The sequence below is a fragment of the Orbicella faveolata genome, unplaced genomic scaffold, assembly GCF_042242905.1.
Source record: "Orbicella faveolata isolate gen_17 unplaced genomic scaffold, um_ofav_v1 contig_13, whole genome shotgun sequence".
Classification (NCBI taxonomy): Eukaryota; Metazoa; Cnidaria; class Anthozoa; order Scleractinia; family Merulinidae; genus Orbicella; species Orbicella faveolata.
In genome coordinates, this window is record NW_028301540.1 from 1,250,629 (window position 1) to 1,276,593 (window position 25,965).

Here is a 25,965-nt window from a genome sequence, read left to right on the forward strand (position 1 = left end):
GTAATCCATCACGAAAACGGAGCTTTTCGAAAACGCTCGTCAAACCAGAGGAATTTGAAAACGCCGACTTTGAGTTTTCGTGTGGACGGAAAACATTTTAGAACGGACCTTTTCGTACACGATAGGATCAGGAGAACCATGTGATTTCCCTGGCCGAGATTTCCTCAAACAAAAATATAAAACGACCGGTGATGGTTACGTTTTTAAATTCCTCCGGTGACCGGGCCTAAGCTTCCTAGGCTCCTAATGAAGTCAATAATCAGACGGCGTTCTTCAATGAGTCCAATGAGAAAACAATCGGAGGAGGTCCCACGCAAAGGAAAAAAGCACCATAAATAAACGCCATAAACAAAATAAAAATTTAGGAGCGGAACTCTAAAGACCTCGATCAAATTTAATATTCGTTATATTTTACTAGCATTATCAAAAAGGCTGACCCGGTGGCTAAATAAAGTTTTACTTTACTTGCCGACTTTTACTGTCGAATTTATCAGATGGAACCTGGAACACATACACGTTTAACAAAACGAGCGGCTTGTCGTTGTACACCTTAAATCTGGATGTCATGAATTTCCCTTTAGGTATGCGAATCACATACCCTGGTATTCGATAATAAATTGTATACCCAAGATCTGGATGTCGTGAGTTTCCTTTTGGGTATGTGAATCCCACACAGATGGTCTCTTACTAATGAATAACAAGAGTTTTACTTAATATACAGGCAACATTTGTGTCAAGATCTTTACACCTGCAAATCTTTTTCTGTGCGGCAACGTTCCTATGTCTGTAAAGGTTATAACGTGGCTTTTGAATTCAGTTAGGTCTTTATGACGACGTTCATTAAGTAGCACACAAAATCTTTCCTCTTGTCGTCTCTCTTTGCTTACACAACTGTCTTCTCGAGCGGTATAAAATGACACCAAACTCTAACGTGTGTCAGCCATGACAGCATCAATATAACTATTGGGATGGAAGACATTTTCGTTGCAGCATTAGTAAGTTTATTGAGGAGGGAGGCAAAGGTTTTGCATGAGACAACCAAGTCGGACAACCGATTCTCAGAAGCTGCTAAGGCCTACATTTCTGATTCCTTACCACCAGCCTTGGCCTCCTCTGATAGTGAGAGCCTCAGTGATTCTGACTCTGATTAGTGACAGACACTGATCTGTGACCTGTGACATTTAATAACCAATCTGCGTTAACCAAACTTCTCTTTAACAGTTTCTTTCAGATATTAAAAGATGTTGTTGTTGTTGTATTTTTTGTCAAGTTTAAATAGGATCTAAAAATGACTGCGACTGGGACTTTTATATAGTTCAGTGGCACAAAGCTCATTTATATTAGCTCTGTAACGTTATGAGTTCAAAGATCACTGTTTATATAAACTTGTATAATGTTAAAAAAAATTAAGTGCCTCCCTCAATGTTGTGTCAAATTTATGTTAACCCTCCCGTTTTGGGTTGGTAAAAAGTTAATGACCCTCCCCTGAATTCCTCCGGCTCATCCCCCCTTCTACAAATGAATGCTCCCTTACTTCCAATATTTCCTGCCGCGTTGGGAGAAAGTAAATCGAAGGAGCGCTCGGCATGACGGGAAAGCATGTTTCGCGAGATAACCAGGACGTTCCTTTGATTGCATTACCTTTTGCCTTTGGTTCAAAATGAGGATTGGCCAAAACCAATTTTTCCTGACATGTTCATTTTCATGTAAATTGACCACAAATTCCTTGTCATTAGAAAGAATTTACCCCAAGCCTCATTTTGAAACAGAGGCAGGGCTAAACAGAACCGACAATTTATTACCAAATTTAAAAGGTTTTCTTTCGGGTTACAATGTGCCGCTATGTAACGATTTAGAGGACATGATGAGTTAAATTAACTCCAAGTGAATTATCTCTGAAGTTATTTGAAGTGTTGGAAATCAACCCAACTTTTTCCTTTTGATTGTTAGCCCCAAAAAGGAAGTGGGAGACCACATGAGGTAAAGAAAAACTCTTTGACTTCACTGACCAACTGAGCTACAAGACCACAGCAGGTCGTAAGAAACTACGCTGGTAATTCATGGCAAGGTGGATATTGAGGGTCAACATTTTTGCCTCGTGTGGTCGGTTGTTTCCTTTCTAATGGAAAATCTAGTCCGTTCAATTCGCCCCCAGTCCTTCCCAACCCCCCTTACAGAAAAAATGGCTCAAACTAGGCCCAGCAAAAACCCAATCAAGAAAAAAAGACACACGTTCCTGAACAATCATATCAGAAAGCAGCTTTCATTCACTGTTCATTTGACCGTTCACGCTGGGATGTGCAAATGGCCAATAAAGTAAGCAAGTCAAATGATGGTATTTCTGCTTGATTTAACACACTTATAAATGTTTAATAGACCACCTGGCTGCCGTCAAATAACATAGCCAAGCAGTTATGTGGAAAAACAGAGTCAAGAAAATCGTGAAGGCTGCGACCGAAAAAGAACAAGGATTTTGTATTGTTTCTGGCCTTGAATGTGCAACTTAATTCATAACTGAGAACAAGTGATCCCAAGCGATTAACACTACAAACTGAACGAACATATCTCTACACGCTGACATGTCCGATAGGTCGTGGTTTCGGATTAATCGTGATTTACTAGTGTACAAAGCTTTCTATTTCTTTTTTCTCAGCGGATTCGGTTCCATATTTCCTTATCTTCCGGTTTATTTTCGTCAAATTGGTCTGCCCGCCAGTCAGGTTGGGTTATTACTTGGTTTGCGGCCCATTGTTCAGCTGGCGAGCGCTCCGTTCTGGGCCATCATGGCGGATAAATACAGGAAGCGGAAATCGGTGCTTGTAATGTCAGTGATGTCTTGGCTTATCATGACCATGGCTTTAGCGTTCGTCGAGCCTACCAACGAAATCTGCGAGATTCGCCGGGGCAATAATACTCATAGTCTCGTTTATAATTATACCAAAGTAAAGACTGGATTCTTTAGACGAACTCTGCTGTGGCACAAAGCTGACGTTGGAGAGGAAACTGAAGACGTTCAGCACCCTGGCATAGACATTGTACCCATTTATATTGATGGTGAAAGAAAACGACACTTCAAGTCTGTTTCAAGTTCAAACATCAAACCGCATTCAGCAGTTACGCTTACACAACTAAACCACACAAAGTTTGAAATCACTAACCAGCCAAGAGCATTTTATCCAAGCAACGTCACTGACTTCTCTCAAAAACCAGACAAAAAGCACCGGACAGTTCCTGATCAAGAGGGCAATAGGTTATCTTTAAACACATTGAGTTCCGAACGAAATTTAAGTGCGCTACTAAACTTTATAAACAATACGCAACAGTATGGCGAGTACAGCAAGCAAGGTCCAACGTTAAAAGCAAGAACTAACAACACATTACAAACAACCACCAGCCGAATGGTGGTACCAACTACTCAACAAATTAACCGCTCAAATCACCTTTCGCGTTTTCACAAATTCAACAATTCTCCCGGTCAAAACAAGAGATGGAAACACTTCTCAAACTCTGGAAATTTAGGGAAACCCAAAAATGAAGGAACAAAACTGCGTGAAACAGACACAGCAAACTTGACGTCCAATTTCGTGTCACCCGCAAAACACTCTGAAGAGAAAAATGATGACTCGTCCATTGACAAGAGAAGGCAAAATAAGCGAGTGCCACCTGTAGTTATTGAGTTTTCAAGGATCGTAATTCCAGACAGTAAAGACTCCTCTGCAAATGATAATAGTGATGACATCCACAATTATTTGAAAGGCTTGAAAAAGGAAAATACGACTAAATATGTACATGCGCACAAAACTGCTTTCCACTTGTCTCAGCCGGCCTCGGAGCAAGAAAATTATAGCATCTCTGAGCCATTGGTGAGTAAGGCAGGATTGTTACCACACGTAAACAATTCAAAGTACAAAGATTATCAAACAGGATTTAAACCTATTAGCAAAGGCCTGTTGCAGTTGGAGGAAAAACTATCAAAACTCGTAGAATTTGACTCCAAGAGCACCTTGACTGTTAATACCCCTCTTGACGCGAGCAAGGGAGACATGCACAAGTTGCATATAAACAATACTGCTGTTGACAAGTCAGGCTTTTCCAATCAATCTCTGACTCGAACCTTTCAAATTCATATTCGCAATAAAAACATTTCCAAGGAAATTGATAAGCTTCATCAAGGAGAAAGTCAAAAGTTGGAAGCAGAATTTTTACTTCACCGCATGAAACCAGCCTTCGACATCTCAGTAGACCCCACCAACAACACAAATGGCTTGAACGTAAAACCTTTAAATGATAGTAATTCAACCAGCAAGCATCTCCCACTGAATAACTCTCTAAGAAGCTCTGGAACTACGTTACTTAAACCTCTTTGGCAGCAGAATGTTAAAAGTGGTAATGTGACATCTGATGGTGCGCAAAAAGGAAAACCCAAATACAATGAGCTAGAAGACAGCGAAAGTACGTTTCAAACAATCCAAAATTTTACGCGAAGTAACGTTTCAGGCAGTTACCAAGAAAGCTATACAAAAACAGGCCAAAGTTATCTTTTACAGAACCTTAACGGAGGGAATACACAACTACTGGGAAATTACGAGTCAGATCAGAAAATATGGATGACAAATTTGTTAAAAACAAACTCTTTTGAACTTAAGAGAATTTTCACAATTCTGCTCGTTCTAGTAGTTGTGGGAGAGTTTCTAGAGGCTCCATCGACGACTTTAGCAGACGCCTCCCTTCTTGAGCACCTCGGGGAAGAGCGACGGTACTACGGAAAACAACGACTTTGGGGTTCGCTTGGATTCGGATTATCTTCGTTTCTTGTAGGAGTCTTATTGGAGAGGTCACGCCACGTTGTTTGTGGTGATCAATACACAGATTACATGATATGTTTCTGTGTGTTTGCCCTTCTCATGGTTATGACTTTGTTTATATCTACCACATTTAAATTTCAGTATAAAGAAACTGATGCAAAAAGTGCAAGCGTGCTCTCCGCGCTTTGTAACGTACATTATGGGTCTTGCCTTGCAGCGGCCTGCTTCATGGGAGTTGGTCACGGAATGTCTCATAGTTTTCTCAACTGGTTTCTCGAGGATCTTGGTGCCACTAAAACATTAATGGGTGTGGCTGTGATTTGCCGCAGCACTCTGGATTTACTGACATTTTTCGCGGCGGGAAGCCTCATAAAAGCCATCGGACAGATTAAAATCATGATATGCGCGCTCATATCTTATGGAATAGCTTTTACACTGTACTCTTTGCTAACAAACCCTTGGTGGGTCTTGCCGATAGAAATGTTAGTTGGCTGCACGTACGCTGCTTCATGGTCAGCTTGTACTTCATATATGGCAGGTGCATCGTCCTCAGAATCAGTCACAACTATTCAAGGTAACAAAAGAACCACTCACATACCAAGGTTGAAACATTTAGTCACGATCGTTGCAAACTGTCGTTGTCGTATCTAACGCATTTAGCTTTCGTGCACCATTTGATATATCAACCCAATTTCAGTAGCTGACGAAGATTCCCAAAACATGGATTCTTTACAGTGTCGTGACAATGCAAGGAGAAATTAAGTGCTCATCACTCTTGACGATTGCTAAAAGCTGTATCAGTGACGTAGTTTTAGATAGAGTGTAAATTGGTGCTTGGCTATTCAGTGATGACATAATGTTTGTGTCAACTTTTTTTTCCTGTAGGAATTCTTCAGGGTGTGTACTGGGGACTGGGGACTGGGTCAGGTACTATTACAGGTGGTTTTCTGATTCATCATATCGGAGCTGTGGCCACGTTCCGCTGCGTGGCGTGTTGCGCGTTTGTGGTCTGTCTGTTGTTTTGTCTCGCACAGTGTAAGTGGACACGCGAGTCGACAGAATATGCTGAGATGAAGTACACCTATCTCCCAACTGTAGAGTCTAAAGATACCGAGGAACTTCTACGAGGATACCGCGGAGTATCTAAGACTTCAAAGAACAAGCATAGCACTACAAGGAGATACTGAGTCATATCAAATTATATAAATAGCTACTACGTTAATACGTTGGAAATATTACCTGGCAAAGCTTATACCCATAAATACTAGATCATTGCCGGATTAGTAGAGAGAATTTACCAAACCTTACGTCTAAATATTTTGTACATTGTCAGACAATGTTGCAAAAATTTTAAATGCATGCAGTACATATCCTGCTGTGATGAAATAAACGGTTTCTTAATTTGATAGAACGAAGCTAAGCAAAACCTCGTTAAAATTATTCTAAAAAGTATTTGAAGTTGAACAACAGTCAAGTGTATCCTAAAGTAGAAGAAATACAAGGAGAACAGTTTTACATATCTTTATTTCCCAGGGCCCCTATGGATGCTGAATGGGCTACCTTGGTAAAATAAGGTTACTTACTTACTTATTAACAAGAAAGGTAAAAAGAAGATGACGAGAGTGGAGGAACAAGAGGAGAATAAACATACGATTTCTTGACACCATAGCCGTGATGGGGCTAAAAACTGTACTGGTCCATAACATTCCTCCATCATGTTCAGTCTAAGCAGACTGACTTGAAATAAATGTCGAGCAGTTGCTTAAACGTTTGTCATCGAAATTATTGAAATATATTGTAGTTGAATGTCAGTCTTAACCCATTTCTTTATTATTTTTGGATATTCACTTTTTACTAAAAGTGTTAGATCATAAATGGCGTAACTATTTAGTTTATTCGCCTCTCAATAGTTAAGACTTCACTTCATTTACATTAGTTGCTACCGAGGCGGCGCACTCTCCTCAGACTTACTGAGACATTAAAAACAAGAGGCTCAAAAATGTTGCACACCTCTTTATTTTTTTTTTTTAACCTTCGGTTGAAATAACGTGTAAAACACGTTACACGACACGAATAACAACAATCTGAGGATCATCATAGAACATGATGTGCTAAAACTGCGACATGGACATTTTACGATATTTCAATTATTATTTTAGTTCTTATTAACCGAGTTTGGTCGGTTTATACGGAAGAATCTTGACCGAGGTCAGACAGATCGAACACAGCGAGGTCTGTACTCACTGCGACCGATCACGAGGTCAAGATACAGACTGACCAAGCTCGGTTAGTAAAATGTTTAATTATATCGCCAAACAAGAAAACTTCAATTTGCTGAAAGTTGCTAAATCAACGGCTATGTTTTCAATTTCCCTAGCTTCTTATATTGACTAACAAATTTGTTACACTGAGGCGTTTGAGTAGCTTTTAGTCTTATATTTTGTTCTATTTTACTTGTCGTCTAGTTACAAAACTTCTCAATTTCTATTCTTCTGGTGTTTGATTGCCTCGGTTTACATTCACCAAGGTTTGCTCTTGATATCTTCATTTTTTTTTTCTCTTCGTCTTTGGGCTCTTCCATTGTGTATTGTCAGCAGAAGCAAGCCCAATTATTTTTGAAATTTTTATTTGCATCTTTCTCACGGCGAAAGTAAAAGGCAGAGCGACCTATGTGCCGGTCTAGATGGGAGAATCAAGACCCCAATCAGTATCGATTTTAGCCAACCATATTTTTGAATTTGGTAGTTCCCAGTCCTTGCGAGTTACGGCCATATCATAATATTTCTTATCAATAATAGCTGGGTGATTAAGACAAGCAAATTGTTTTCTTTCATTCACCATTTCAGATAAAATTTAAACAAGCTTCTCCACCCCCACCCTCTCCTCATCCACCCACCAACTCTCTCCCGTTGGATATAAGCCTGTATGGATATCACGTAGCTTTCTAAACTGTTTGCCTGTTTTCTCTAATACTTTCCCCAGTCTTCTTTTTGTGAAGTACTCGCCCCAGCATCCAAGCAAAAAGAAACGGCTGTATCCTGGTCATTGAAATGGTCCTCTTCTGAAGTGTTATTTACGTTTCCACTTTTGGTTTGTTCAGTTTTTTTCGTATCTATGCAGATATTAAACGTATTCAGCAGCACAGAGTAGTAATTACGGTCTCGGAAATTGACAGATGTCAGTCCTGTAGTGAATATCACGATAAAAGTCACAGCTAACACGGTGAATAGACGAAACGCAATGGTCGGCCCTGCTACACGGATAAGGCTCCCCCCAATCACAAGGCCGAGAATGCCACCCAGGCCCCAGTAGATGCTCTGAAAAACGCCTGTGAAAAACAGAGAGAAGCACAGCGTTAGTTTTTAAAATCGATGTTAAATGCAAAAGAATTTCAAAATAGGCAGGTTGTCTTCATCCAGGGTAGCAACAGTTGTTGGTGCCCGTTTAACACGGATTAATCCTGAGCCGTTTAACGAGTAAGCACCTGGTACAGAAACCATAATAACTTACTAAATATAAGTTATTCTCTAGCCTGTCGATAAAGCGTCAGCTGTCACAGAACTTATAGCTTTTTGATTCATAGAAAATAATTTCGCTATTCTCGTTATTTTGTAATTAGAATACAAAAGTGAATTTTTGCGCGAGCTAAAGTGTTTGTTTTCACTACTGACTCAGGTACTAGAAACTGGTGACAAAATTTGTCTCATTGGTACCGGTGTTTGGAGAAGTTATCCAAAGAATAATTAAAAGCACTGTTTCTTTACCTTGCATGGTTGAGAGGCAATCCAGAGGCGAAGAATGTGCTAAATAAGTGACACATACCACGAATGAATTTCCAAATGTGAATCCTTCGACGAAACCAAGTGGAATAATCTGCCAACAGCTTGTGACAAACGAGCAGGCAAAGTGATTAAACATGTACAACACGAGAGAGGAGAATATCATATTTATATTGCCAATATGGTTTATTAGTTTGTGGCTCACAAATAAAGCCAGAGGCTCGCCAAGAAAGCGAAAGAGATTTATTGTAGCCAACGTCGCGTGTGCCACTTTAGCCTCAGCGAGATATGAAGAATGAAAGTTTAAAATAACTGTGTGTGAGAAGCCCATGAAAGCCGCACTCGCGAAAAATGTTCCATGATGCTTCGTGTAATATATAGTTTTAAGCCTTTCGTATGGAGAATTTTCAGATGTTCTTTGCGGTACCTCAAACTTGATTAAAACAAGTAATGTCACAATTGTAAGCACACAGAAAAAGCAAAAGTTGATTATATAGTCCGCGTAAATGTGTCCACAAACAGGCCGCTGAGAATTGTTAACTAGTGTTCCAGTGATTAAGAAGAACATTAGGAAACCTACTGAGCCAAACATCTTTTGATATCCGTACGCACACGTTCCTTCCTCAGTTTGCTTGGCGAGTAAGACAGCGTCAGCTACAAAGAAAACTGGACAGAAGAATATCTCCTCAAAAACAACAAGAGCTAAAGCTCCAAGAAAGATATGGTACAGACGGGAAGTGTTTTCTCTCAGCTCGTTTCTTATGGTAAAATTTAACTCGATGATACTTGGCAAGTTCTTGGATTTTGATCCAAGATGTGAAGCCGTGAAGTGTGACGAAGCTGACATGAGGAAGCTGTGATTCTTGTTTACATTAGTGTCGTTCAGTTCTTTGTTATGATCCAAAGATTCTCCATTTCCACTTCCCGATAAAATATCGTTTTCAGTTACCTGTAGTAGTCCCGAGCCAGAACCAGTCGTTATTTCGACACGCTCAACTAAGTCATTACTGCTTAAGTTGTCGACGGGATTCTTAGGAATCAGCTTTGATTGTAATGTAAAGTACTCAGTTGCTCTTCTTCGACGGAAAAATCCTGTCTGCATCACTGTAGAGTTGATGACTGTCGAGTCAGTTTGGTTAAGAGAAACCAACTGACACATCTGTCCAGTGGGTTCAACAAACGCCAGTGAAATTGTTCCAATAAGCCACACAAAACTACAAAACTGAAGGATTATTTTTTTAGGTAAACAATGATCCGCCAGTAAGCCCCATAATGGACTTAGAAGAAGTTGTACAAACGGCCGAACCCAACAGAGAATTTGTACTTGATAGGAGGAGAAACCAATCTGTCGAAAGTATGAAGGCAGAAAAGGGAACGTTGTTGCCATTGAGCTGTACACGAAGAAAAAGAACATTTTAAAAACAAGAAGAGGTTTGTCAACCCTCGCAAGGTGGACATCTCGTTGAGCGATAAATCTCTTAATCGTGGAGTGGCTGTAATTGGCACACATTTGTTCAGCAAATTCAACATGTCCCTTTTCGCTCTTTTTACGCTTTAGTTCCATTTACCCAGATACGTCTTAGCCTTAAATAAAGAAGTTACGCTACTCTACCAGAAATATCCTATGAGATCAGTAGGAAGATCTCTCGCTTGGACAAAGTGACATCCGGGACTTGATACTACGGGTGGAGGGAAAACCTGCCGGTGGCCTACAGGCTCTGTTGTCAATCACATGACGAAAAGGAAGAAACAAACATGTGGAATACATGTAAGGTCGCAGATGTTTGAAAACAGAGCTCAGATATGGAATCTAAGAATATTGCTATCATTACAGTGATTTGACCAGCCTGAAAGAGAACATCTCCAACTTAATAACTGTCCTGTCCAAGTTGCTGATGAACAAACGCGTAAAAAAAATGTAGATTTGAGAGGATGCACTTGCAAACCAGTTATAAGTGAACAACTGAACAGAAAACTGAAAAAGAAGGAGCGCCGGAGCCAACGTGATTTCAACCCATGAGCATCTTTGGTACCAGCACGATGCTCTTGATGCAATTAGTGGACTATTTCTTCATTTGACTCACCTGTACTTTTCAAATAAATTCATAACTTTCATTCCCTTAAACTAAAAAAGATCTGGCAGTTGTAACCGATCGCGATGAAGCCCCATATTGATCCATCTTGACTTGAAGACAATGTTGAAGTTCCTAGCTTACGTACTAGCTCCCTACTGATTTTCTGTTCGTCAAAATTTACGTTGAAGTTGGAAAAGGTAAAGGTGTACGATTTGAAGACTCATTGGTATTGCAAATTCTTACTGGTTTAGTTGAGCGCCATATGTACTACAAAACGAAAGAGCTACACAAGACGTGCCTTTTGGGTCGAGTTTTAAATAAACGCTCTCGACGTTTATTTGAAGTCTGGCGTTGCTTTGAATGGGATATTCAATAGCCGATTCGTCTTACTCAGTAGGCGTATTTTTCAAGAGAGGCTGCAAACAGACTCATCTCTGCAACCACTAAGAAGAGTTTCCTGTTGAACGTTAAGGTTGCCTAAAATGGCGAATTGTTTAATACGAGAACGAGTTTTAAATAAACCGGCCTTGGCGTTTAATGACCTTTAATCGAGAGACGCTCGATCAAAAATAGCTGAATCAATGATCTGCATTAATCCTTGAATTTAAGATCTTCGTGTTTTGTTCAGTTAACCGTAGAATATCCAATTTGGGCCCAAACTTAAGGACCATTAAACGCTCTGACGGGACCTAATCTAAAACACTTCAGTTCTCTTCAACAGTGATTTGACCGAATCGCCGCCAAGATCGCACCAAACCAAATGTTTTACCTTCAGTTTTACCGGGATGGAGTTGGCAAGCAGGTTACGAACGTTTTCCATTCACTGATTTAATAATTTCAGTTGATTCTTGTTATTTGGCACATAAACACCATTTTTACGATACAATTAAGATTGGACTGGTGGGAAAATGGTGCTTTCAACAGGTACGCTTTTGGAAGGTTCTTGACATCACAGGTCTTAGTTTATATGCTACCTCTGGGAAATCTCGTCCGCTGGAAAGTGTGAAACGACGCTGCCAGTACAGGAAGAAATTTGATTCTTTTATCTGTCGCCTCTCTGAAGAAGATAAAAATTACTCAAGTGGAAGACAATTGCCCCATCAAAGGAAGGATGGAAGGAAACGAAAGCAGAGCAGAAAGCCCAAAGACTCTCACAGATCCACTATGTGACGAATTACATGTGGATAAGAGACTGTTACTCTACAAAGCATTTTATTTCCTTTTTTTCGCCGGATTTGGAGCCTCCTTTCCATATATGTCGTTGTATTTCAAGCAAATGGGTCTGAATGCAAGCTCAGTTGGGATCCTAGCGGGAATAAGACCCATTATTCAGTTTATCAGTGGGCCCTTTTGGTCCATTTTAGCCGATAGATTCAAGGCGAGAAAGGCAGTTTTGCTGTTTTCGATTTTATCATGGCTAGTCATGACTGTGGCTCTTTTAATTCCTACACCTCACAAGACACAATGCAGAAATTTGATGGCTAATGTGAACAGTACTCAGAAATATTTGTCAGTACTTAGACGGCAACATTCGACACAGCCTGTTATTGATAAGAGGAGAGAACACAACATATCAGTCCCTGTTCTCGATGAAAGCATGAGAGTCTATGGCAGTGCTAAGGTCAAACAAAACACGTTTTCATTCCTTAGGAATTCCCCTTTTGAAGTGTATTTCTTAAAAAGTTCTCATAAAGAACCTGAATACGCAGTCAGAACCAGCTCTAACCTGACTTATGAATTGGTTTATGACGACAACGAAGTTTATCAAGTGTTTACTTATCTGCTGATTTTAGTCGTATGTGGAGAGTTTCTTGAAGCACCAACCTTTATTATGGCTGATACTGCCCTGTTGCAAAAATTAGGAGAGAATCGAAGACACTATGGTAAAACCCGATTATTTGGCTCGTTGGGTTTCGCGTTTGGTTCCTTGATAGTCGGAGGGTTACTCGATAGCACAGAGTACAGATACTGTGGACAAGTGATGAACAATTATAACGTGCTGTTTTACTCGTTTGCTATTGTTATGGCAATTGCATTTGTCTTTGGTGCTTGGATGTTTGAATTTACATACGAAGAAGCCGAAGATAGTAAAAATGGCGAAAACGATGGTTCTACAATGGAGATTTTGACGTTACTTCTGAAATTCCAGTACGCTTTTTTCCTGTTCATATCTTTCTTTCTTGGCTTCTCCAATGGCCTATTTTTTAATTTTCTAAACTGGTACCTTGAGGACCTCGGCGCCAGCAAATTACTGATGGGTATTGCAACAATTTTCCGTACTGTCGCTCTTATCATTGCTTTCATATTTAACGCATTCTTGTCAGATTTATGCGGACATGTTCAGCTTATGTTATTTAGTGTTGCTGGATATTTCGTTCTGTTCGGGGGTTTCTCCATTATCCAGAATCCTTGGTGGGCATTGCCACTTGAGTTCTTGGACGGGATAACATACGGTACTACTTGGTCGACAGCTGTCACTCATCTTGCAGATGCCACGCCCAAAGGAGGAGCTGCCACAATGCAAGGCTAGTACTGAGTGATTTTTGATCCTCCCCATAATAATGGTTCCTGTTTTACGACTTGTTGGGTATCTGTAAGTCATTTTAGTTGGGTGTCTTATCAGTTTAGTATTAAATTAAAAAACGATTTTTCGGTTCTAATAAGGAATATGCGTTCTACACGGACAATAATAAATTGCTGAAAACGGCTTCCAGCTCTTTCAATCCGTTATACTTTGATTGGTCAGAACCACTACGTCACCCCATGTCAAAATTGTATTGTGGAATTGCAATTAGCATGATAGGCGCACAACGTTTTGCAAAGTAGCTAGGTCTCAGGGCAACCTCAAAATTAAGAAGCTTTGAGATTGCTGGGAACCCTTTCACACGTTTGTTTCAATTTCTGCAAAACATTGTACCTTGACTTGTTGACACAATTCGATTAGAGAAAATGGGAGTCGCCTAGCTCGTTTTTGAGTTATAAACACTCGAAGCTAAAATAATTGGCGTTTATAACAGGTTGTATTGTTGCTGCGGCAACCTGTTTTACCACAAATTATCCTAAATTTTACCAATGATTGAGTATTTGTATCATGTCAATATGTATCATCACTGTTACCTTAACTATTTACTATTATTATTATTATTATTATTATTATTATTAACTACAGTAACCATTTGAATTTGTGTTAGAAGTAATCAATTAAGTCAACTGATACACAGTGAAAAGAATGAGCGATGAGCTGTGGACAGAATTTTCTGAGTACCGAATGTCTTGATCACAACAAGCAGCACTCTCATGAATGAATTTTGCCTAGCACCTTCTTTATGTTTCCACATTCAGTAGATTAGATATACAAATATGCGAGGTCGAGTAACATTGATTATGTTTTTCTTTCAAGGCATCCTTCAGGGAATTTACTTTGGACTTGGAGGAGGCTTGGGCGCCATTCTCGGTGGAGTACTTATAGATGGATATGGTGTAGTTCCTTCATTCTGTTTGGGGGCTCTCATGTCGATTGCGGTTTTTATTGCCAGCGGATTTATTCAACTTTGTATTTTCAAAAAAAAGGAAAACATGAAAAGGGAAGCAAAGCAACCTGTGGAACATACAATGGAATAAACGCATAAGCATTATCACGCAGAAATTCAATTCAATTACGAAAATGATAAGGGAGACCATAGAACGGGTATAACTACTGAGAAGCACGAAATCAGAATTAGAATCAGCGCAGATATTATACAGGTAATACGTGGTACCACAAAGATCACACTGGATCAGCTAAGACATATATTATACAGGTGACACCACAAAGATCACATTGAATCATTCGTTGCTGGCTTTGACTTTACCGGTTTTGATTTTAAAAATGCCGCTAGGAACATATCACCAGGGTTCAGTTTATCGTCTGAGGCACCCTCCAAAAATGAGTGCGGTAAAGAGCAATTTGAATGAATTGATATTCAGTCTGTAATCGAGTTATCAATTTGCCAGAAGAAAACACTACTCGCAGTTAATTCGCTGTTGTTTTCAGATTTGCCTAGAGATGAAAAAACGATAAAGTAAAATGAAGTTCAGTGCATGGGGAACAATTATAATGAAAGTTGTTTGAAGGTTTTTTGTGTGATAATGGCTTGGTTCCTCGACCAGGGTGACAATTTGGCCATTTTATGCTTAATATGTATCAATTATAATCATAGTTAGTCGACAAGACGAGCTTTCCGATTTAGTTAATCCTGGGCGACAAGTTTGGCCGAGTGGGTAGTACTTCTGGATGTATAAGGGACCGTTCATTTTTTATGAGGGAGGGGGAGCTGGTGGGATTTGGGAAGCACCATTTAAAAATTGCATGACCCCCCCCCCCCCCTCAGCTTACCAATTTTTTCACATGGCCCCCCCTTACAGCGGTCATTTTTTGGGATGACCCCCCCAAAAAAATTGAACAAAAAATATTTAGATTTCAACTTTTTTAATATTTCTCTATTATCCCCCTACTTCACGTTATTGTGCTCACCATGAAGACAATATTTACAATCCCTATACTACAGAGAGCTGTTGATTAAAAAAACAAATCAAAAGAAAGAGAAGTCAATTTCGGATCTCCTAGTTATGGCTCGCCCTGAGCGTGTGGCATTTGGCCTCTCATTGGCATCTTCCTCATCTGAATTGACGAATGCAAGAATGACGTCACTTGAGTCATCTTCTCCCCCAGAGTCAATGGCATCACTGTCATACTCATCGTTGTCACTTTCATTCGTTTCACTGCTGTCAGCACTTGCCCTGTTGTCATTTTGTGTCAATGTCCTGGCATTTCTCAGTGTTGGTTGGCCAGTTCTGAGAGGACTCTTCTGCTGCAAGCATGAATGTCTTACAATTGCCTTTACTTTCTCACTCTTGCTGCTTTTCCAATGCGCAAAATTCCAAAATGCGCAATCATGGCGAAAGCGACGAGTCGTTTAAGAAAAGGTTTACAGCTGAACGATCCAGGCAGTTTGACATCTTACAAGCAAAAGAAGCAATCTTTCTAAGTGCGGATGGCTGTTCAGAAAGGGCGAGTGAGTTTTCCATACCAGGGTACCAGTTGAAGCCCGGTGATGGAAGAAAACTGAACTTCTCCATCAAAGAGCACAGAGTAACGGTGGAAAAGTTGAATGTCATATTGAAAGATGTAAAGGAACACGATTCCACACTCTTTCAGTCCAATGGGTTTGCTTTAAAGCAGGGCGAAGAATTTGCCCACAGTTTTAATGTAAAACAGATCAAATGTATAGAAGCTAAGTTGACGAAGGTCACGCAGGACATGGAAGCACTAGAAAATAAGAAGAGCAATTATAACAGCATATTCAAGGGCATACTCAAACAGCACATCAACAAAAGGAGAAGGAAAAAAGAAAACCGCAGAAAGTCAAATGAAAGAAAGAGGAAGCGGACTGAAAACAACGTCCAACGAGTTTATGGAATCTGTGTTGGAAACCCGCTAGGAAATGATCTTCCACAATGCCTTGAGTACCCTCCTAAAACAGCCGTCCCGGAAGAGTGTATTAAAGTTGAGGATGTTGCCACGTCGTTATTTAGAAGAGATGGGCCATACATCGCACAGCTCTTGGAAGGGAATTATTTCACCAATGCTGCAAGAAGCAGAATCACCACAAACCTTGAGCAGGAAGTCAGAGATTATGTTTACACCTTCGTGTACCCTGAAGAGTACACTCTGACGGAAAGCATTGCTGCTTCTTGCAACATTGGTGAAAGAGACTCCCATAGCAGCACAAGCGGCGACGAAGAACTCGACGACACCGAAGATGAAGATGAGTGCCAGTGAAAGTTGTATTCGAAAATAACAGTGTTAAATACTTCTTTACGGTAGCTACAAATGCTTTTTGTCGCCAAACGTTTTTTTAAAGCAAAAGGAAATTTTGTAATAAATTTGTATCCTGCCTCCTATGTTTATTCTATAGCAATTTTTTTGATATTCAAACATTATACCATTTTAAAGTTTTGCTAAAATATTTCACGTGACCCCCCCTTTTTCCCTTATTTTTTGGGGATGGCCCCCCCTCTAAAGCCATTTTTTTCGCATGCCCCCCCCCCCAAATCCCACCAGCCCCCCCCTACCTTATAAAAAACTGAACGGTCCCTAAAGACAGAAATCCTGATAGGAATTATGCATCTGCATAGTTAATACGACTTCGTAATGAGTAAACGACAGCCACATCTACATCTACATGAGTTAAGTCGGTGAAAACCTTAAGACATCACACCGACTAAGGGGGACAAAAGGGACTATATAGTTAAGTGCATTGTGAATGACGAGCTAAAAGCTTAGCGAGACACATCTCAATTTTACAATAGAGGCATATGGCAATGGACGCATAATTCAGTCGTCTGGACGGATTAGTCGTCTTAAGAACAACATAAAGGAAACGGCAGTAGCTGAATCTAATAACTTTAAAAGCCTCCCTAACAAATAAACAATGACAATTTAGTTGTTTTGGGCGCGAGTTCGATCAGTCTGCTGCTTGCTTGTGGTGTTGTTACCTCCAGCAGTCTCTGTCAACAGGATCGACCGGCAACGGTAAGATTGACAAATCACACGGGAAATTGATAGCCGTGAGAGTTTGCAGTGGACCTCAATAGCTACCGGCTGTACCTCAACAACTACATTACACCTTAATGAATAGCTCCCTCTATGAGAAGTGCCTGCAGGGAATCATGGGATCCCTCTATGAGACGCGCCTGTTGGTAATCATGATAGCTGTATTGATGACTCTTGATTCCCTGCAGGCGCATATCATTGGGAGAATTGGCCATACAATACACTCACTTACTAAATCAGCTGAGGATTTTTAGCCTATGAGTAGAACAGGGGACAGAGAGATACACTAAAGTTAGTAATAAGATGAAAAACGTCGTACCATATATTGATTAACACAACAATGTCATGATAGCTATGAAGTGATTACTACATTTCTAAACCGGTCTGCCAACGAACTCAACAGTGCGAGACAATGCGCCCGTTTTACTTGCACGTAATTGCTTATTTGGCTGGCACGTCGTTAGATATATTTTGGTATTGAGTACGGCCGTGCTAGACATAAATCCATTCGGATGGAATAATATCTACTGTTTTAGACACTTTCAGCGGACGAAATGTGAAATACTGCATTTCTTGTCGCGAGAGTCGTGAGGTCAGTGTGTTGCTAATTCGACTGACAATCATTAGCAAACTCCTCTTTTGTTGTGAGGACTTTTACCTCCAAACAGTCCAAACATAATCCCAGACCAAATTTTCATTGTGATCACGGTATCTTTTCGACTCGAGTGCATTTTAGCCAAAAAAAAAGTGACATAAAAAAACTACATAATTTGCGCTTTGTTTAGACTTATGATTCATGTAGCTTTTCGTTTCAGACTCATCTGAATCACGAGCAAGCTTTGTTTGACGATAGAATTCTCATTAGCCTCTGTTAGCATGAACTGTCTCTGTTTAAGCCAGCATAACAATAATAATTCATTGCATTAAGACTCACTGAACAATACCCATGAAAACCTTTTGATGCGAATCAAAGCAAAAGAGTTTTAAATTACTTTCAAAGTAATTTAAGTTCCCAAGCAACAGACTGTTTACTTTTTCCTCACAACAGCTTGGTTGGTTTTTTTTCTAGGTTTCTCTTCTGTGTCACTATGTTAAAAATACTGTCATCTTCAAACTTTTCCTCGGAGACTTGCGAGCTGTCACAATTAACGTACATATTTTACACACCTCGATAAACATGCAAATTGCCTTTCTCGGCTTTCATCATTTTAGGGACAACACTTTGGTTACCTGGGCAGTGGTGCATAAAGATAAATTTCTTGCATAATTATTATGACGGGCTTACAATTATTAATACATGTAAGAAGAAAGCTTCATGAAGCACGATTGTAATCCAATACGAAAAATCAGGTAACATCACGATAACTGGCTTCAGTCTGGTAAGTACAGTACATCTGTTCTAGCCAGGCAACTGTTGCTACCCGGCATCACATGTATTCTTTAATAATTATAAGATAATTGTGCTGCCTTTCACAGAGATCGATTAAACATGGAGAACGAAGAAGAAATGAGAAAAGCAGTTTCCCTACAAGAGCTGGAGAAGGCAAGAGACAGAAAAAGAAAGAGAGACAAAATTCAGCAGTCGAGCTATTTCAAGTGTTTTTACGAGGCCGATTACCTAGTTTTCAAAGGATTCTGCTTCTTCTTGTATGGAGCGTATGGCGGCTTTATCCCATATCTGCCTCTGTATTTTAAACAGCTGTTCTTAGGTGCTAGCTATGCAGGGATAATAGTTGGCATTCGACCACTCATTCAGTGTATTGGAGCGCCATTTTGGGGCGTTATAGCTGATCGCTATCACGCGGGAAGAATCATATTTCTGGGAAGTGTTATTGCATGGATTGTGAAGGCTTTTGTTATCCTGGCGGTGCGGCCTCACGACCAACATTGCATTGAAATGTATAGTAACAAAACTGCAAATGTGAGTTATGTCTATGCTTACGATCTTTGGACAGAGACCAAACAAGAGGAGAAATGGGTTGTTCTTCCACTGGATAACCCCATCATTATCGAGAAAAATAAAATTGCTGTTGTCGAGGAGCACGAAATCAAGCATGCGCCTGATGAGTCTCTCCCCAAGGAGGTATTAGAAAATAGCGGACCTCTTGATCAAAAGGGCAAGACCAAAAAAGGACGAAGAACGTACAAGCACCAAGCCTACCCTGAAAAGGAAGTTTTAGACGAAAAAATGCCAAGCAAGATGTCGAGGAGGAGCGAGCAATTAGCTAGACGTGTGATGAATAAAACAAAAGCTGACGACGATGTGCTCTATGAGTCAGAGGTAAAAATTGATCTAAATGAGAGCAAACAAAATGAAGCATTAAGCTCAAAAATAACACATGTGGTGGAAGTTTACAAGGAGGAGCTAAACGCATCAGTAACATTCATAACTAACATTGACACAAAAGAAGTTGACTTCATGTTTGTGTTGTTTATGATTATTATCATTGTGGGAGAATTTCTTGAGTCTCCAACCTACGCGCTGTCAGACGCGTCTCTTCTAAAGCGACTGGGTGACGATAGAGAGTACTATGGGAGAATCCGCATGTGGGGCTCACTTGGCTGGGCTGTGGCATCAGCTATGGTCGGACTGCTTATTAACTATTCTACCTTCAAACTTTGTCAAGTGGTCCAAAACAATTACATCATTGCCTTTTACGTTTTCGTGGGTTTTGTAGCTGCCGCCTTCGCAAACAGCTTGTGGTTTCGCTTCAGTTACGATGACGAAAAAAAGTTCGAAGATATTGGAAAAGTTGCTCCGATGCTTCTTAGCCTTCGCCATACTTCATTTCTTTTGGCGACGTTGTATACTGGTTTTTGTTATGGAATCCTGGTTCATTTTGTCAACTGGTACATCGATGATATTGGAGGCTCGAGTGCAATTATGGGTGCTGCCGGCGCCGCAAGAGAGATATCAGCTTTAATTATGTTCGCAATGAGTGCTACAACTCTTCAAGCTCTTGGCAATGTGAACAGCATGGTACTCTGTCTATTGGTTTACATTATCTGCTTTATTTGTTACTCTATTCTTGACGATCCATGGGTGGCAGTAGCTCTAGAGGTGCTGGATGGAGGCACGTATGGCCTGGTATGGTCCACCTGTGTTAATTACATGAGCGCTGTCGGATCTAGCTTGGGAGTTATAGAAACCACCCAAGGTAAGACGCAACCAGCTGCTGGTTAATATACGACTAGTACATTATAAAATATGGGAATGAGCTGGAGAAAATATAACTGCAGTAATTTCCTTTGAAGGCTACGTACAAATTATTGCCTGTACTGGTTCCTTACTTAGTTTTTGAAATTTGAAATGTAGGAGACGCGAAATTTCAGCGTTAATTCAAAATTTCACATATGAAATTACAAAATTGCCATGACAACGTTTGGCGCGAAATTTCTCGATACACTAAAATAGTCAAAAACTTGAGGTCTGTTTAGTACCCTCGGTGGAGTAGGGGGTCACTTGTTCCATGCTTGGGTATGGGGTGCCGCTCAAGGATTAAATTGCCGCTGACCCAGTTCAGAACAAAACTTGCCTAACATCAACACCCAGTGGAGGACAACACCCTTTACAGAACACAGTTTGGGACAAGAAGCTAAACATGCACTCTCCTGGTTTGCACGAATTTGAAGAGTTTTATTGATCCTCTCTCGGGGCGATTGCGATAGACCAATAGGTCTTATTCGTATTCCCGGTATTGGACTGGAACTAGCTTGCAACTGAGGCTAATGCGGGGAGTCTTTTCAATTGCAAATGACATCAATCTCTTTTTAATGATATTCCCCCGCATGAGCCTCCATTTCAAGCTAGTTCCAGTCCAATACCGAGAATACAAATATGGCCTATTGTGATATATTAAAATTCAGGCAAAACAATAGACCTCAGTACGAGGCTATGGGGAATAACTACAGAGTTTGTGGGGTTTACTCCCCAGAGCCTCGTGCTGAAGTCTATTGTGTAAGGCTGAATTTTAATATATCGAAATTGGTCTATTACAAAAATCATTTTGGATGGTTCTAAAAACAGTTCTTTCGTCTATATACTTTTCCTCCACAAAATGTAATCCAGCGTCCAGACGTCTAAGTTACATAGTTTCGCAAAATTCAATATTTCGTCATGATACCCGGGGTAATGGCAGTATTACAGGTTATGCACTTCTACAGAGAAAACAATCCGAAACAAACTCCTTGTTTTCTTTTGATTGTAATCCCACCAAACCTTAACCATCAATCGTTGTTTCTTTTTGAAGTTAACGCGCTGATGTTCTTTGTAATAGTAAAGTTTATTTCTTAGGACCTTTCAATTAACAAATGGTAAACGCCATAGCGTGCACTATTGAGTTATGGATGCACGCGGGAGGTTGCTAAGCACGAAAGAAGCGTAAGAGTCGCACGAGGCGATAGCCGAGTGCGACTCTAGCTTCTTGAGTGCTTAGCAAACCTCCCAAGTGCATCCATAACTCAATAGTGCACGCTATGGGGTTTACCATTTGTTTTATAACATAACATTGAGACACTGGAACAACAGAAGTCCTTTTACTGAGCTACATCACAAAAAAATGTTCGTGTAGTCTTACATGACAAGAGAAAACAAGCGCGCGAAACTTCATTCATGACAACCGACTGCACACCAGTAACTCGATAAAGTTTCATCTTCAGACAACTGTGAAGACAGTTTCGCATTTCTGGCAGAAGAACGTCGGCCATTACTTTGGAAACAATGTCTGTCAAAAGATTTGCTTTGTAAACATTAGCACACACGTCAGCAGCGTACACCCATGGGCAAATAGTAGACGCTAAATTAACCAATCAGAGCGCGCTCTTTGCCTTAGTTATGTTATAAAAGTGCATATCTGTCACTGTCTTGACGTGGGGACACAGTTTCTTTGAGATGAGATGATTTCTGTAATGTTTGTTTGGTTTGCAGGAATTCTTCAAGGAGTATTCTGGGGACTGGGTAACGGTGGCGGAACTATGATGAGTGGTGTTTTGATTGAAATGTTCGGCCTCACAAACACTTTTCGCGCATTTGCAATAGGTGGGGCAGCGGTATTAGCGATCCTACTACTCGCACAATACACAGCGAGCTGTCTAGAGCACCAGCGACAGGAAAGGCCAGATTATGAACTTTTATCTGATAGTGAAGAATCAAAGAGTGAAGAACCGAAAGAAGTTTTGGACGAGAAGCCAACATCAAAGACTACATAAAATCACTAAATCAAATGAACACACCTATGTAACAACAGCAACTTGCGTCCCTTTTTGTCCGAAACCATAAAAAAGTTATTATTTTTTTTAATTTTTTTTTATCAGGAAATCGCGTCAAGATGATGATGTATGTGCGTGTGCGCATATGATTGTGGTGGGGAGGGGACGGGAAAGAAGAGAGGGAAAGGAAGGGTCGGTGGGAGGGGATGTACGTCAGTTTTGGGAGTCTAAAGAACCACATTTGTTTTTGTTAACGTTTTTAGACGTTGCAAAACATTCTTTCTTCATTTGCATAGTATGTTTTAAAAGGTTTTATTACTAGACAAGAAATCATTTCAATTGGGAGCACAACTCTGATTAAAAGCCGTGAGAACATGAATTAGTGTTTATCGCTGTTTATTTGGTGAGCCCATCGAACATACAACTGATCACTGATCGTTAGGAGTAGCAGAGAAAATGTACATGGGGGTTACAAGATGAAAATAACACACCGCGTTTTACATACTAGTGTTATAGAAGGGACTAGATGGGTGTGTGTTGTCAGTCATCAATTGAATTTTCACAGGAGCCATTATCGGGGACGTCTCCGTCCCCGATTATGGCTACTGATTTTCAGCGATGTTTCAGCTATTAGTTAAAAATACAGCCCATTTAACAGCTAGAAGCAAACTGATTACATCTCAGATCTCAGTTATACCGTATTTACTCGAATAAGTACCGCCCCGAATAAGCATCCTCCTCTAATAAGCGCCGCATTCAGGACAGAAAAGTTAAAAAGCGCCGAGGTCCCGATGCGGCGCTTATTCGAGGAATTCCGTATAACTAAAAAATCACTACAAAGCAACTCCAAAGCAGCATTGGAAATTTCTTTTCCATCAAAGCGATGCTAGTCTAGTCCGTTCAAAGTGATTATTCTCTGTCCAGAATTCTTACAATACGTAGATCTGGCGCTCAGCCTGCCAGCACAGCAAGACCAACTTCTCTTTTCTTTTTCCCAGTTGTTTTCAGCGTTCGCTTCCAGAAAGTTTTTCAAAAAGCGCGAAAGTTCAACCAGAACGTGACCAGCAAGCAATAAGCGCCGCCCTCAAGTGAGCGCAGCATTCGAGGAGCTAAAAAATTTTTTGGGCGCGGTCTCTTTTGTCCTAAGAACGCAGAAAGAATGGAGATTAATTATCAAAGAATCACATATTCAACATCAGCAACTATATCCTCAACAGCATTTGGATACAGTGTATATTTATATCGACGAAACCAAATCGGATCTGTTAAAAGCCTCTTCAAAACTTTTGTATAAAGGATTTAAAACAAAGAAACAAACTCCTCCAACCGCCAAAAGGAAGTTGAAGGACAAATATCCAGAGGTTATAGAAGACTGGAAAAAAATTTATTCTTTACCATTCACTGTCACACTTGAAACAAAAATTAGAGAGTTCCAATATAAATTATTAAACGATATAATTTTCACAAATGAGAGGTTATTCCGTTTTAAAATGATTGAATCACCAATGTGCACCTTTTGTTTGAAAGAGGTCGAGTCCCTCGAACATTTGCTCTTTTATTGTGATACAACAAAAGACTTCTGGCGGGCTTTTTCTTCTTGGCTTTCAAACCAGAATGTATCTTTGGACACTTTGACATTTGAAAATATATTGTTTGGAGTGTTCAACAACAACGAAGACTTTATTATCCTGAATCACTTGATACTGCTAGGAAAGTTTTTTATTTATAAATGTAAATTAAATAAAATTAAACCAACATTAACAATATTTTTAGCAAAGACAAAAACCGTTTATTACATTGAAAAAAAAATAGCTACCAAAAATAACCAACTTTATAAACATTACAAAAAGTGGGAAAAACTAATGCCATCTCTTAATAATAGTTGAGCTTAATTTGTAATTTCTCCTTCTCAGCATGTCACTAACTTACTTTCTTTTTTTTTTTTTTTTTTTTTTTCTGTATTTGGGTAGCTGCACTATTGTAAAAAACGCATTGTATATTCTTTAGGTATAATTAGGCTACGATTAGTAATTATAATTTGTTGTATGTAACCTATTGTAGTTATGACGTATTGTAAGTATTGTAACTAGTGTTATGTCTTGTGTTGTATTGTATGTATTATAACCCAAAATGTTGAAAAAAAATAAAAATTACAAAAAAAAAAAAAAAAAAGAAAGCGATATTTGAGAGCCGATCTGCGAAAATCGTATTTGTTTTGTTCTTTCCCGCAGTTTCTGTATCCTACCACCCGGATTATAGAGCAAAAGGGAGACTGCGCACTATGCTAAAAGTATCGTTATAGTGTAGAGAACACATCAACGCAATAGTAAAGCATTGGTAAAGAGGTGTACCGCAATTGGAACTTTAACATCAGCCAGGCACTGACACGAGCGCGAAACGTGGCAGTGACGGCGGAAAGCGAGTTTTTCCTCGCACTCTGCACCCGCCCTTCTGGCCACTCGCGCTCTGGCCTGCTAAATCGCCGATATTGGCCTCATTGGCATAAGCGATTTAGTTTATTATCGTGCTGCAGAAATATTAATTCTGAATATTGAAAGGGTATAGCACAATTAACTGTCTCGATGAATTTGAGCCCGATGTATTAAATACTTTTTAGGCGAGGAGGATTTAAAACATTCTAAATTTATTATCTCCTTCAATACGAAGAGCTGAAAATTTGATCACGCATGAAGTTTACAACTGGAAGACAATTTGTATCTAAGGCCTCGTCCACACTATGCCGGAGGAATTTGAAAAAGAAGGTTTCACTCTGAAAACGCATCCAATGCTGATTTTCCGGTCCGTCCACACTACGCCGGAGGAATTTAAAAATGCAACAATCACCGGCCATTTAATTTTGGATTTGTGTTTGAGGAAAACTCGATCAGGGAATTTACATGATTATCGTGGCGTCATCTTTTACGAAAATCTCCGTTTCCAAAATGTTTTCCATCCGCACGAAAACGAAAAGCCGGCGTTTTCAAATTCCTTCTGGTTTGAAGAGCGTTTTCGAAAGGCTCCGTTTTCGTGACAGATTAGTGTGGACGGTAGGCCTAACCGTAGAAATAAAGCTGCGTTTTCAAATTTCTCCGGCGCTGCCTAAAATGCCTTCTCTGTGCAAAGTCGTATGCTAATGAGGCAAAATGCAGACAAGGAGCAGCAAGGATTGCCCCCCCCCCCCGGATCGTTCGGGCGCAGCGCCAAAAACTGACGGAACGCAAAAAGGAGAGATGCTTGGTGTAAGAAGCGTTCTCACCCTTAATTCTTTCGTGCGCCATTTTGCGCGCTCCCCCAACTAACTGGACACCTGGAAGAGGCCTGGAGTGCCTTATTCTACAGGCTAGTATTGGGATAAAAGATTTCAAACGCTGTAAAGGGCAGCCCGAATTTCCTTTAGAGCTCTGCGGCCATGGTTTCGTATTGCTCTGTTTATTCGAAATATTTAATCACAACAATCATTTTTAGGGATATTGAGCAATAAGCTGCATTCAGTCATTTCCGAG

The 25,965-nt window shown here is 40.1% G+C and overlaps 4 protein-coding genes across 4 annotated transcripts; 3 read left to right on the plus strand and 1 right to left on the minus strand.

Moving 5' to 3' along the window:
* The first annotated feature begins 2,393 nt into the window (after positions 1 to 2,393).
* LOC110047834 (uncharacterized) lies at positions 2,394 to 6,805 on the plus strand. The gene is made up of 2 exons (XM_089283964.1): positions 2,394 to 5,379; positions 5,691 to 6,805. The coding sequence occupies exons 1-2, from the start codon at positions 2,580 to 2,582 to the stop codon at positions 5,990 to 5,992; spliced, it is 3,102 nt and encodes a 1,033-aa protein (XP_089140090.1). The 5' UTR covers positions 2,394 to 2,579; the 3' UTR covers positions 5,993 to 6,805.
* A 13-nt stretch (positions 6,806 to 6,818) lies between these two features.
* Positions 6,819 to 10,256, minus strand: LOC110047841 (major facilitator superfamily domain-containing protein 6-like). Its single transcript, XM_020753583.2, has 2 exons — positions 8,570 to 10,256; positions 6,819 to 8,133 (listed from the first exon to the last, which is right to left on the minus strand). The coding sequence occupies exons 1-2, from the start codon at positions 10,146 to 10,148 to the stop codon at positions 7,772 to 7,774; spliced, it is 1,941 nt and encodes a 646-aa protein (XP_020609242.1). The 5' UTR covers positions 10,149 to 10,256; the 3' UTR covers positions 6,819 to 7,771.
* Positions 10,257 to 11,665: 1,409 nt separating this feature from the next.
* Positions 11,666 to 14,815, plus strand: LOC110047820 (major facilitator superfamily domain-containing protein 6-like; the record flags this gene model as incomplete). Its single annotated transcript, XM_020753562.2, has 2 exons — positions 11,666 to 13,184; positions 14,060 to 14,815. Coding segments are annotated over 2 exons (1,740 nt in total), but the record flags the coding sequence as incomplete, so codon positions are not given.
* Positions 14,816 to 18,338: 3,523 nt separating this feature from the next.
* Positions 18,339 to 22,964, plus strand: LOC110047817 (major facilitator superfamily domain-containing protein 6-like). The gene is made up of 3 exons (XM_089283965.1): positions 18,339 to 18,633; positions 18,731 to 20,412; positions 22,182 to 22,964. The coding sequence occupies exons 2-3, from the start codon at positions 18,744 to 18,746 to the stop codon at positions 22,460 to 22,462; spliced, it is 1,950 nt and encodes a 649-aa protein (XP_089140091.1). The 5' UTR covers positions 18,339 to 18,633; positions 18,731 to 18,743; the 3' UTR covers positions 22,463 to 22,964.
* The last annotated feature ends 3,001 nt before the right edge of the window (positions 22,965 to 25,965 follow it).

Excerpts from the sequence above, each read along its gene's own strand:
- LOC110047834 (XM_089283964.1), top strand. The coding sequence starts at position 2,580 with ATGTCCGATAGGTCGTGGTTTCGGATTAATCGTGATTTACTAGTGTAC. Across the intron at positions 5,380-5,690 it reads ATCAGTCACAACTATTCAAG|GAATTCTTCAGGGTGTGTAC; the intron begins GTAACAAAAGAA and ends TTTTTCCTGTAG.
- LOC110047841 (XM_020753583.2), bottom strand. The coding sequence starts at position 10,148 with ATGGAACTAAAGCGTAAAAAGAGCGAAAAGGGACATGTTGAATTTGCT. Across the intron at positions 8,134-8,569 it reads TTGCCTCTCAACCATGCAAG|GCGTTTTTCAGAGCATCTAC; the intron begins GTAAAGAAACAG and ends TGTTTTTCACAG.
- LOC110047817 (XM_089283965.1), top strand. The coding sequence starts at position 18,744 with ATGGAGAACGAAGAAGAAATGAGAAAAGCAGTTTCCCTACAAGAGCTG. Across the intron at positions 20,413-22,181 it reads AGTTATAGAAACCACCCAAG|GAATTCTTCAAGGAGTATTC; the intron begins GTAAGACGCAAC and ends TTTGGTTTGCAG.